The 13,152-nt window shown below is 41.5% G+C and overlaps 1 protein-coding gene across 3 annotated transcripts in view; it reads right to left on the minus strand.

Annotated features, from left to right (window-relative positions):
• LOC109300178 (structural maintenance of chromosomes protein 6-like) overlaps positions 1–13,152 on the minus strand; it is a 26,196-nt gene that overhangs the window by 12,373 nt on the left and 671 nt on the right. Inside the window, exons 1-4 of one of the 3 annotated variants that reach the window (XR_002098151.1) lie at positions 13,126–13,149; positions 9,677–9,782; positions 8,023–8,175; positions 4,193–4,290 (exon numbers count right to left, since the gene is read on the minus strand). Coding sequence is in view for 2 of the 3 variants with exons in the window: in XM_019520785.1 (XP_019376330.1) it covers positions 4,193–4,290; positions 8,023–8,175; positions 9,677–9,782; positions 11,579–11,580 (359 nt within the window). In the remaining variant the exon portion in view is untranslated. Of the gene's footprint in view, positions 1–4,192; positions 4,291–8,022; positions 8,176–9,676; positions 9,783–11,578; positions 12,064–13,125; positions 13,150–13,152 lie in introns of those variants that run through there. The other 2 variants (XM_019520785.1, XM_019520784.1) reach the window with 2 other exon arrangements.

The following is a 13,152-nucleotide window of genomic DNA, read 5'->3' on the forward strand; positions in this document are numbered from 1 at the left end:
TGAGGTAGCACAGCCCTCCCGTTGTCCTCTCTGAAGTGCATGTGCCATCGCTGCCAGCATGGAACTGATGCCAGAGCTGTGGAGCTCAGTGCAGCTGTTTGCAGCCTGCCTGCTGCTTGCTGCAGCTGCTCAGAGTCCAGGCTGGCTACAAACAGCTGTGCCATGCTCCAGAGCTGAGTCATCAGCCTCTGCCAGCAGCAGGGGAGAAGCCAGGGTTGCGCTGCCTCAGGCCGCTCCCCCACCATCTTCTCCAAGGTGCACGTGCACCTGCCAGTATGGAGATAATGCCAATAAAGATATTTTTTCCAAAAAAAAGATGTGTGCTTTATTTTCAGGTATTATGTGAGAAAATATGGTAGTGTTTTCCTAGATAATTTTTCCATAGATGCAAGTATGTTACCCTCTACTTCAGGGACAGACTGTAACCTAGCCTCATGTGGACACAAACTGGGGGACAGGAAGCAAGCAGCATTCTTCATCTGTCCCTCCAAAGAGAAAGTTGATAATCATCCCTGCCCATAAATATTGAGAAGAAAGCTGACCACAAAGATGGAGAAGTACAGTAGTTGAGTTGCACCAGTTCAGAACTGAAACAAGGGTTTTGTGTGCAACTGACAAATCCCAGCAATTAGAATATAAATAATAATGGCGGCACACTAGCAAAGCAGACAAATCGGATGGCAGGCTTAAAGTTTTGGACTTAAAAAATGCAAACTTCAACAAGCTCAGGTCACTAGTAGGGAATATGCTGAGGGGCCAGGGACCAAAGGCAAAAGGAGTGTATGAAGGATGGTTGTTCCTAAAGGACACACTCCTTGAAACACAAAGGAAATCTGAACTAAAATTAGCAATGGGAATCACGGACAACAAGAAGTTCTTTTTTATGTATGTAGGGAACGGAAGGAAAACAAATGGAAGTGTGGGGCCATTGCTCAAAAACTCAGGACAACTAGTCACCAGCACTCAAGAGAAAACTAAACTCCTGAATGACTACCTTGCTTCAGTCTTCCTCCAGGCCAAGGGGAAAACCATGCCAGCTAGGGTACAAAATGAGCAAGGTTCAAATGACCACCTTCCTACTACTGCCATAGAACTGGTATGTGATCAGTTAAAGAAATTGGACATATGTAAGTCAGCAGGTCTGGATGAACTTCATCTGAGGAGCTTGCTGAAGTCATTGTGGAACCCCTGGCAAAGCTCTTTCAAAAAACTCATGGTGCTCCAGGGCAGCATTGCCTCTAAGCTGCATGGCGTGCGTGGCTGCGCTGCCAGGCACACCTGCACAGCCATGCAGCTTAGAGGGAACACTGCTCAGGAGAGTTTCTCAAGGACTGGAAGAGGGCCAGTGTTGTGACCATCTTCATGAAGGGGAGGAGAGAGGACCCAGGTAATTATAGCCTAACTTCTATTCCAGGGAAAATCCTGGAAAAGTTAATTAAGGAGTCTATGTGCAACAGGCTTGCAAAAGGTAGGATTCTGAACAACAGCCAGTATGGCTTCATTGTGGGAAGGCCTTGTTTTACCAACCTCATCTTTTACAATCAGGTGACTCATCACCTGGATAAGAGAGAATAGGTTAACCTTGACTTCAAGAAAGCTTTGGATCTGGTATTCCACAACATCCTCACGAGAAAATAGGAAGACTGTGGGCTTAACTGTGAGACAGGTAGGTATGAAACTGGCTGTGGGGCAGGACCCAGAGAGTTCTAATGAATGGATCTGTGTCATCTTGGTGGGAAGTGGCCAGTGGTGTCCCGCAGGAGTCAGTGCTATTCAACATCTTCATCAATGATTTGGATGTGGGGGTGAAGGACTCACTGGCCAGGTTCGCAGATGACACCAAGTTATGGGGAAGCATGGTCACACTTGAAGATAGGCTGCAGATTCATGCGGGCCTAGACAGGCTAGCGAGTTGAGCAAACTGGAAACAGATGAAGTTCAACATTGAAAAATGCAAAGTGCTCCACCTGGAGACAGACAATCCCTTGCACACCTACAGGCTTGTTAACGCCAACCTGAGCAGCACTACGAATGAAAGGGACCTGGGGGTTATAACTGACCACAGTATGAACATGAGCCGGCAGTGCAACGCTGTAGCCAGCAGGGCTAACAATACGCTGGAATGAATCAATCGATGCATCTCCAGCAAAACCGAAGCAGTGATTCTCCCACTCTTCTTGGCATTGGTAAGACCACAGCTGTAGTATTGCGTCTAGTTCTGGGTGCCGCACTTTAACAAGAACGTGGTAAAGCTTGAGAGAGTCCAGAGAAGGGCCACCCATATGATCAGTCTTACAGAGTAAGCCATATGAGGAAAGGCTGAGGGATCTAGGATTCTTCAGCCTGAAAAAGAGAAGCCTGAGAGGAGACTTGGAGCAGCTTACTGCTACATCAGAAGCATATATCAAGGGCTTGGTGAACAACTGTTCACCAGGGCACCCTTGGGGAAAACCAGGAATAACAGTCACAAACTCCTGGAAGACCATTTCAAGCTCAACATTAGGAAAAATTACTTCACAACTAGGGTGTCCAGACTGTAAAATAAGCTCCCTCCAGAGGTAGTATAATCGCTTACCCTGGAAATCTTCAAAAGGAGACTGGATAGGCACCTTGCTGGGGTCACCTGACCCCAGTTGTCTTTCCTGCTTGGTGCAGAACGCTGGGCCCAATGATCTTCCAAGGTCCCCTCCTACCTTACAATCTATGACTCTGAATTATAGATCAATGGTAATCACGTCAGAATGTCAAAAGTACTAGGGTATTGCAGGGCACTAAGGTGTGCCAGCTCCTTTAAGGGCAGAAACTGCCTAGAGAGAGGGCCCTAGAAGCCAGGCAGAAACCCCACAGGTGCAGGTTGCTGTGGCAGCAGGCTAAGGAGGGAATTAGCCTGCAACTGTCCCCAGTCAGCTCACCAGAAGAAGGCAGAGCCCTAGGCACAGGTAAGCCCCAGGCCTGGAGGCAGTTAGTTCTCTGGTAGCAGCCAAGGGGGGAGGAGCTCTCATAGAGAAAGCTATGTGGAGATGCCTGACTCTGTTCTGATGCTGGTAGGATTAAGGGCTATAGGAGCTCATAAGTGCTGATGGGGAGGAGGCACATTAGACAGAGAGAAGCTTACCTTCTTAAAAGGGATAGAGGGTGGACCATAGGTTATTGTTATGTTGTAGCCCAGGGGCTTTTGTTTTCTGTTGTTATTTATGCCAGTGTACTGGGGTGAGACTATTGGGGAGGAAGAGACCTCATTGGGGCATACTACAGTGTGGAGACCCCAGCACCAGAGGGCACCGAGACACGGCTTGCAGAGAGCTCAGCACCAAAGGACGCTGGAACAGGGCTTACAGAGACGGGATGCAGAGCACCCAGCGCCAGAGGGCATAGCAACATGGGGTGAGGAGACCCCAGCACCAGAGGGCGCAGTTACTGCAGCTAAAGGTCCAGTGACAGCACAAGGCCAAACTAGACTGAGGCCTCATCACAAGAGACAATGCCTAAGTACCATCTGCAAGGCATGGGGCATGGTAAAGCGCTGGTTTTGGAGCCAGGCATCTAGCCCATAAGACCTGGAGGCGTACTGCAAGGCACCTCTTGAGTGTGGGACCCAGTAAGGGGTCCAACAACCCACAGGGTTTAGAGGAGTCTGTCAGCAGCAACCGGAAGGCAGCCTCCCAATTCATCATTCATAATCAGCAAGATGTGGCAGGCAAGATTAGTAGGCACCCATAGGGCAGAGCTGGCACAGTCACAGGGCCCTAGGGACATCACAGCCATCCCTGAGGTGGCCGTATCATAACATAGGGAAAGCCCAATCTACCTAAATAATAGGGAAGGCTCTACAAAAATAAGGGACTAAAGGAACATAAAACGCTCATTTTTAAAAAGTCTGAAAAATTAATTCTTTGGACAGATGATTCTGGAGAATACAAGAAAGACTACTTCCAATTTATTTTAAGTAACACTTGAAATGTAAGCTTGCATAGTGCAGTCACTAAGTAGTAAAGCTAGGACTGCTGAAGAGTAAGGTTAGTAAGGACGGGGGTACTGGTAACACTATTCATAGGATTATTTTACTGGTTATTTCAGAAAGTGGTTATTGCTGATGCTCTACAAGTACAAAATGTAAAAAATGGTCTATTTCTTTCTATCTTTGTTACACTTGCATTTTTTGTGCACTTTTTAGCAAAGTAAAAATGATTACCTCATGGTTTGTGGAGTAAGAAAAATGAACTGTCGATAATGCTGAGAGTCTGCCACCTTAAGCATCATGTCCATTGAAATTCGTCTATTAACCATGTCCTAAAAACAAAGTATTTATCAGTAACTGTTTTTAATTTATAATATTTTAGTGTTGTACATTACCACAAATTAGGTTAATGACATGAGAAAAATGAATTTGGTAATATCCTAACAGGGCAGTGCTACCAAGAGTCTGAAATGTAAAATGAGTTTAACTAGACAAGTATAATTCTAGTAAATGTTAAGTAAAGCACTGAAATCCTAGTCATAACAAAGACTATGTATTCATTCTTAACTCCACCTTTTACCATATGTGTACCATGAAAATCTTCCTATTACATAATCACATATTTTGTCTTTTTCTACCACCTTACATACATAGCATTTTCTACTACTGTGCAATACAATATTCTGATGAGTCCCTGAAAGTCACTGGCACATAACACCTATGATGAAGAAAAAAAAAGAGGGTCTTGAAAATTCCTTCATCATTTTGTCAGTCATACAGGTAGATCTTAGAATCGTAGGAAAATGTGTATATCACGTTATACTTGGGAAACAGAATATAATTATGTAACTAAAGGCTACATACAACGCAGTACAGTTATAATCATCCACTACCGTCCTGAGCACTCAGTCATGTAAAAATTATCTTCCCAGTTTTCCAATGGACTTTTTTAAATAGAGTAAATCTATCATCTGAAATTGTTTGGTTAAAGACCATCATCATTCTCTGCAACCAGAACAGTTCCAATGAAAGAAAGGCACAGCCTCTGCATAATTCAATAGGAAGGTACTGACTTAAGGACTCTGACAAAACCTTGAGCCTCCTTCAGTATGCATCTTACACTTGAAACTTTATGTACCCTACAATGGAGAATGCAGCCAAAATTCAGCAGAGCCTTGACTCCTTCAAACGCTTGTATTAGTAATATAAAGTTGTCTTCCTTGTTTATATGCTGTCAGACCCTTCTGACAGTCAGCTCAACAAATGTAACTTTAATATGGAAAAATGTTTGCCTGGGTCTGCCTCAAGGCATGGGGCAGGCAGGCAATTTAAATATAAGCTTATTATTGCATACATACACTGAACTGAGAAGGGATAGTTAAAAAAGACCCAGAAAACTAAAAGGGACTGTCATCCATTTTCAAAATCATTAGTGTATTTGAAATGCCCTGTTGCACAGAAAGTAATCCATATCAGATTTATATTAGTTTGAAAAATACACCTCAGGATTTCCAATCTGTGGCTTACATTTCTCTTATTTGTGAATTATGATCTCTCTTGGTCTATCATTAACTTCTTAAGAAAAACTCTACAATCATATTCTCTTTCCCTGAGATCCAAGTCCAACGAAAGGCTTTTTAGCTTAAGAATTATGACCAAAGAACAACTGAATTGTACGGTGAAAACAGAAGTTAGGGATGTGCCATCTATGTCTGAAGAGCTCAAATGGTGTAACAGGCAAGTTTCTAGAACTACCCATTCCTTGTAATTTATAACAGAAACCTGGGTGGAGAAACCACTGATTATGGGCATAAGCAACATGAAGAACGGTCACCTGAATTTCTACTAACAAGTTTAACATATGTTATAAAATGGACAATATGACTCCCATGGCAGGATCCCCTGATAACAAATTATTTTCTAAATTAAGTTTAGATATGGGCGAGAGTTCCAGATACCTTCTATAGGTTTTTTTCTTCTGTCTCCTAAAGCTCACCGCCAGTTATTCCTAGTCAGTCACCACGCAGAATACTAGAACTAAGGGGCACTGTGACGGGGAACCCTGGCCCTCTTAATGAAAAGCAGCATGGCCCCTTGACAGGCAGGGTTTTTGTAGCACAGGCAGCCAGCAGAGTGGGGGTTAAAGAACAGCCCTGTAGCCAGGTCAGCTGACAGGGGCATCACATGACTGGAAGAGAGCTCAAGCTCCAGCTTTATAAGCCCTGGGCTGAAGCTGGTCAAGGATGACAGCCTGAGACTAATGGAGGGAGGAGCTCCATGCAGCAGCACAGCAGGGCTCCTCCATCTACAGTGGGACTAGAAGGAAGCAGCTCTGCAGGCCTGGGAACAAGGGGGACTTACCTGGGGCAGAGAGACTTGTCATGTAGGCAAATGGCCTTTATTTTTCATTAAGCCCAGTGAGGGTTTGGGTGCCCACCAGAAAGCTGAGGTGTTCTGATTTCAGTTACACTGGTGGCTTAGGTTTGGGACGAAGGCAGGAATGGGCAATTATTTTGGCTGCAGGGCCACTTAATGAGTTCTGGTGAGCTGTCCAGGGCCGCACACACAAAATCTTTCAGAAAAAATAATTAACAAATTATAGATAAGAAGCAAATCATATACTAAAAATCAAACACCTACTATATCATATTTTAGCCTTATTTCAAAAAATAACTTTAGTCCTGATTCATGTTTTGAGTACTGTATATAGAGGCGACTACAGAATAGCTCCAAATAAAGTCTTACTCTTGTACATTGTGGGGGCGCATACAGCAGAGCTCGTCTGGGCAGTGCAGTGCAGGTGCAGTCCAGTCCATTCCCCTCCTCCCCCGTGCCCACCTGGGCCTGCCTGCGCCATGCTCCTGCTGGCATCCGCCCTGCGCCCACCAAACAGCACCACCCCCTGCCAGGAAGCTGCGTACACTGGCTGGGTTCCTCACAGAGCAGCTGTAGCCACCTGGGTATTAGCCTGGGTCTGGTCCAGCCACACAAGGGAACTTGGCTTGGCCCAACCCTGATCCAGCCACACAGGACAGAAAGGCAGTTGGTCCGGCCCCAGCAAGGCTCCGTAGGATGGGGAGAGAGCTTGGCCTAGTCCAGCCTTGTGGGGGAAGGGGACATGACCCAACCCCATGAGAGGAAGGGGGGATGCCCTGTCCCCAACCTGGCTGGATGGGGAAGAAGGGGACATGGCCCAGCCCCATGTGGGTGGGACAGGGGACATGAGCTGGCCCTGGGAAGAAGGCATGGTCTGGCCCCACAATGAGAAGGAGGTGCAGCCTGCTGCATGGCGGGAAGGGAGCATGACCCAACCCCAGTCTGGACATGTGCGAATGGGGCTATGGCCCGGTTCTTACCCACCTTCAGGACTTAAGATTTTGACAGGAGGGAAGGGTGGCAATACTGCCACTGCTCCTCTATTGCCAAATTTCCTGACCTGTGGGCTGCATTCAAAGTCTCTGCAAGTCACATTTGGTTCACTGGCCAGAGGTTAAGCACCCCTGGTTTAGGTAGGTTCAATAAGGGACTAGACAAATTCATGAATGACAGATCCATTAACAGCTATTAAACAAGCAGGAATGTAGCCTCTGACATCCCAAAACCAATTACGGTGGATGGCAGGGGGGTAAGACACTCTAGCTACACCCTTTTCATATGCTTTCCCTCAAAAGCATCTACTATTGCCATTATCAAACACAGGAGACTAGGCTAGATGGACTATTGGTGTGACCCAGTGTCACATAATTTGGTATTATTTAAACACGAACTAGATTTTATTTTTCTTATTTACTGTATTTACTTGAATCCAAAATGAAGTATTTTCCCTCCATTTAACATGCGGGGTAGACCCTCATTTTAGATTCCAGTACAAGATGGAGTCTGCTGGAGTGAGGCAAAGATAAGTGGCAGGAGGGCAGAGACTACAAGAGGAAGAAGGGGGGGCAGACAGAAGGCATTCAGAGGGGAGCAGGGTTGGGTGAGAGGGGACAGGTAGAAGGGAACAAGTTGTTGAGAAGGCAAGGGGCAGGGGTCAAGCTGCTTGATCCCCTCCTCCCTCCACCTACCATGTAGACATCAAATTCATCCAAGCATCTGAAAGGAGATTCAGTAATGGACCACACTGAAAGAATGAAACAAACTGTTGAGAAGGAACGTTCACCTCCTGATAGAGATCTTGTGTCATGCAAAGCAGCCTTGTCTCCCTCTCCAGGCTGGACCTGGAATTAAGCCATTCATTTAACAGGTAAATAAAAATATACTTTAATGTTATAAAATTAACACTTAATTAATAAAACAATACATACTATATTGTAAACAACAACCCCAATGCTTTCTAAGGAGTTTATAAATTTCAATGTGCATGTGTCACAATGAAACTAAAATCATTAAATTGTATTCAATTTTGGAAGACATTTTTAAGGTCATTAGACATGAATTATCCACTGCTGAAGAAATCATGGAACAGAATTAATTTAAACCAGCAACTTCCCATGTAACTTCCTGATCAATTTCTGTTTTTAATAATTACTAAGTTCCTGAACTAATGTAGTTATGTTACTAGCAAATCCAAATGATCCAAGTGTAACAGAGAACTGCTTTATCAACAGTGTTTTAACAAAGAACAGTTCCTCTGCAATCATAAATTAAATGAAAAAAACAGCCCTTTTAATTGTATTCTAAAGCTCTTAAACAGTACAAGAAGTCGGCTTTTGAAGATATTATGTATCTTCAAAAATACATGGGTAAACTTAATGTGATTTCTGTTAACTTTTTAAAAACAAAGTATTTTATATATTTTTCTTTCTTAGCTTTCAGAATCCTAAATTTGTTCTTTCTTTTCCCTGCAAGAATTATAATCACTCAATAAAATGCATCAATAAGACCAAAGTGAGTCCATGACAGAAGCCAACACTATGTTCTACCAGTGTCTAAGTTTATGTATTCTAGCAGCAGAAAAATAATTCAGAACTATTTTAAAATATAGGACAAGTAGTAACTTGTGTGTTATTATATAGACTACAGTACAGAGGAAAATATTTTGATTCAATGAGTAAACAAATATACTGATCAAATTTATAAGTAAATGTTTATTATTTGATCTTCATCACCTACAAAATCTAAAAACTGTAACTGATTCATGTAAGAAACTAGCTACAAAAAGGTGGGGTGCCATCCACTGACAAGCTATTAACTGTAAATGCGAGCACAGTATTTCTAGGACATTCCACTAATGTGCCAAATGTGCAATAGCTACTCTTCTTAATTTTCCTAGTTATTAAAATTAGACTACAAATAGGGAAAGAAAGAAAGATTATATATTTACTACATTTTTGTATTTTACCCTTTATATTTACATTTAAATATAGTTATTCTTATAATAGGCCTTTTTTTTATACCCCCTGCCTTTTTTATTCTTATAACAGCTCACCCCATTTTTTCTATACCTGAAGTTCTAATCCTCTGACAATTAACCTGCCATACCTGATGTCAAAGAATAATATTATATGATCTTGGCTATGAAATGGAAACCAAGAGCAGTAAAATAATCTAAAAAAAAATCCCTGTTTTATGCAAAACTGTATTTATAAAGGAAAGGAACTTAAGTATATAAGAGGTAACTGAGCAGAATTCTTCTTTAAAGTTAAATTTCCATGACAAATTAAATATTGTTAAATTTAATTTTAGGTAACTATTTATGAAGAAGAAACGAAAACTTACTATTATTGAAAGTGTTTCATTGTTGTGGTCAATATCTAATCTTCCAGAGTAATATCGATTCTTTAGGAACTCACCAAAGTTGTACTTGCATCGCAAAGTAAGGGACCTTTTCATTTAAATTATGCAAACAAACATTAGGTTAATATTTTTTTAAAAAAAGACAGGGAAAAGATAAGAACATCAGATTTTTAGCCAATAAGTACCCATTAAGTATTTAAGAAATAATGCATACACAAGAATGCAGTACAATTATAATCCTCCACTACTGTCCTGAGCACTCAGTCATGTAAAAATTATCTTCCCAGTTTTCCAACGGACTTTATATTTAAGTAGAGTAAATCTATAATCTGAATAATGTGCTAGTAATTTACATATATCATATTTTATGTCACAGCACATGGACATCCCCCCACAAGCAGCCCTTCAAAATTTAGATGTGTATTTTAAGCAGTGAAACTGATTTTTCTTCACTGGAACAGAATCACGGTGGGAAATAGCATGCAGACACTGACACCTGGCTATCAAGATGGTTACCACTTCTCCCTTGGGCAAAGAGCAGGGGCAGAGCTTAACCTTCTCCTAACCACTGGTGAGGCAATAGCTTTTGGTGGAAGAACCACTGAGCTAACAGAGAGAGTGAGCTGCTGCATGAAGTCTGTAATCTGATGAAGCCTGAGGTATGAAAAGAGCACTTTTTATTTACAGGATAAATAAATAAAATACATTTACAGTAAATAAAATCATTTACTGTAAAGAATTATTTATAATAAGTAATAGTCTTACTACTGCCCTTGCAAGGATCTGGGATCTAGCCTTTTTTGCTGTCTTTTTATACCAGGAAGTTCTTGCTGCATCACCCAAACCATTTCTGGTGGTGCCACCTATTTCACACAGTTAGCTATGACTCTGAAAAAATATTTTTTTTTCTATATTCTGTCTTCCAAAAACAAGGTGTGTGTTTTATCAGGGGGCAGAGATGTGTGGTATGCAAGGAAATATGATTTGACATACAAGATAAAATGGTGTTATATATGACAGAATCACATTGTATGCCTGACAAACAGGTGTATGAGTGGTCAGGTATTGCAACACGCTACCTAACAAGTTGTGGAATCTCCATGCTTGGAAACTTGGCTGAGATGGTTTAAGTCAGGGATGATCCTGCCTTGAGCAGGGGGCTAGACAAGATGACCTTCTGAAGTCTCTCCCCCATCCCTACTTTGCCATGATCCTATGTAAGCAAAAGGACAAAATTAGGAAATCTAACCCTATGTACCTTCTCTTTCCCTTCCTAGACACATTCATTCAATTACTAAAACACATCACAATTTAAAGGCTCTCAACTACAGTAAGCTAGAGTTAAAACATCTACAAGTTCATCATAACTAGACAAAAGACCTGACTTCTCCCCCAATCCTATCACTACTATCCATTCTGCATAATTCTGGAGGTATAGGGGGGAGGGGAGAATCCACTCACTCATGTCTGGAGAAGGAGTGATTAGGGTATTTCTATTGTTATAGTTATTGTGTTTCGTCTTTGTGAGAGAGTTTAGTGGTGAAGTGTGCATGTGTGCACAGACCAACATGAAATACAGAGCCATTCATTTGCATTTGCTTGCTTTAGTGCTCCTTGTGTTGGCTATATTATATCCACAACTTGGACTCACACAGCTGCCACAACAACCCAACATAGTTTTGTATATTCATTTCTCATATTTTTTAACCCTAATTAGAAAAGGTAATCCTATCTACACTAATGGCTACTTTTACAAAGAGGAATACTTGCTTCTAAACTCCTTTCCAGTAGAACTCATTAGTTTGTCACCAACCCTATTCTTTGTGATTGATTCCATTGGTTCAGAAGAGCAGCTTTTCAGATTATGAAAAAGCAGTTGCTTACATGAAACTCTGGAGCGCCTAAGATGGTTGAATAGTTGCACAAAGATAAACAGCTTTCAAACTGTACTGCTTACTCTGTCAAGGTTTTGTTCTTCTCAGGAACATTCACTTGCTCCGAGATGGAGTTATGCATCTTTTACATGTCAGAGTGGTTAGTCATGTTAGTCTATTAGTCTAAAATATTAGGGAGCATACTGTGAAGAACACTTACTATAACTCACCGGTCTTCTCCCACTCTATCGCTCAGAAGAGGCCCAAGTTCCATTACACTAACCAAGGAGGGGAAAGCTGAGAGATGAGTATCTTTTCTCTTAGGGAAGAACCTACATATTTTCAGTGCCCACTCTGAGAGTGATCAGTACTGGAGATTTCCTCTTTTAGATTATGTTCAATAATTAGTGCTTTAGATATGATTATTCTCAATGAAGAAAACAATGCAAAGACTGCCTTATTATTACAGACAGTAAGAAGGAACTAAGACGACAGCTAGCCCTGCTCTTCCCATTTCATGCTGACTGAGCAGTAGCCAAAAAATACTGAGGAGTAGTGCGTCACACCACATACAGCGCTAATATGCTACTGCGCAGTATTATTGGATTACTGCTCATTTATTTAGTACTTGCCAATACAAGTCCTAAATAAATGCATAGTAACAACTATGCAGTAGTGTCCTGTGTAGACGTGTCCAATAGCATCTAAGGTGAAGACATGGTTTTAGAAGTCCCAGTCAAGAATCCAATTTCATATACAGAAGACATGTGTATGAAACATCACTCATATCCCCCAGTCAATTAATCCTGCAAGTGTCTGAAAGAGGATTGCTAGAAGGCAGCCAATAAAATAATCATCAAGCCATATTCTAATCTCAGACATACTTCACAGTAAATTTTCATTTCTAAATTCTTCAGAAATTAAAGGTGACCAGCATCTAAGCCAGTGATTCTTAACCTTTTTAGACTCAAGATACTCCTCATAATATCAAGGTACCTTAAAAAAAAAATGTCAGCTCTTAGCTTTCACTCATTTCTTGACTAGGGCAAAATAATAGGGCAATTCTTCTGTTGCAAAGAACTCAGAAACACTTACTAGGTCAGAATATTTTGGATTAATTTTTTAACTTTCTGGGTTTATCATGTAAATCATGCTTACCTGATTTTACACCTAACATTGCTAACCTTGCACAGCACTCTTAGGAAGATCTCACAGCACCCTGCTTGACAATTGATGATCTAACCAAAGCCTTCTGATAATGTTCTGTACACAGAATTTAGTGGAGGAATTAAGAGAGGTCTATTTGCAGCTAAAAATTGAAATCTTGGGTAAAATATTGACACCCTTCCACAATTTGAATCTTGTTTTATTGTTTCAGAGGAGAGCAAATAAAAAAAGATAAATATACAAGAGAGGTACAAAGATTTACTATGAAAGGTTCTGGGAAATGCCTACATTTCTATGATCTAACAATGTATGATAAATGTTTAAATTTGCCCATGTATATAGTTTTACAAGAGGTACCCGAACCACTAGCATTTACTAAACATCACTCACTTTCTGAACTTCTTGTACGTGCGGCAT

Source organism: Gavialis gangeticus, unplaced genomic scaffold, assembly GCF_001723915.1.
Source record: "Gavialis gangeticus isolate Ggan-Ray unplaced genomic scaffold, GavGan_comp1, whole genome shotgun sequence".
Lineage (NCBI taxonomy): Eukaryota > Metazoa > Chordata > Crocodylia > Gavialidae > Gavialis > Gavialis gangeticus.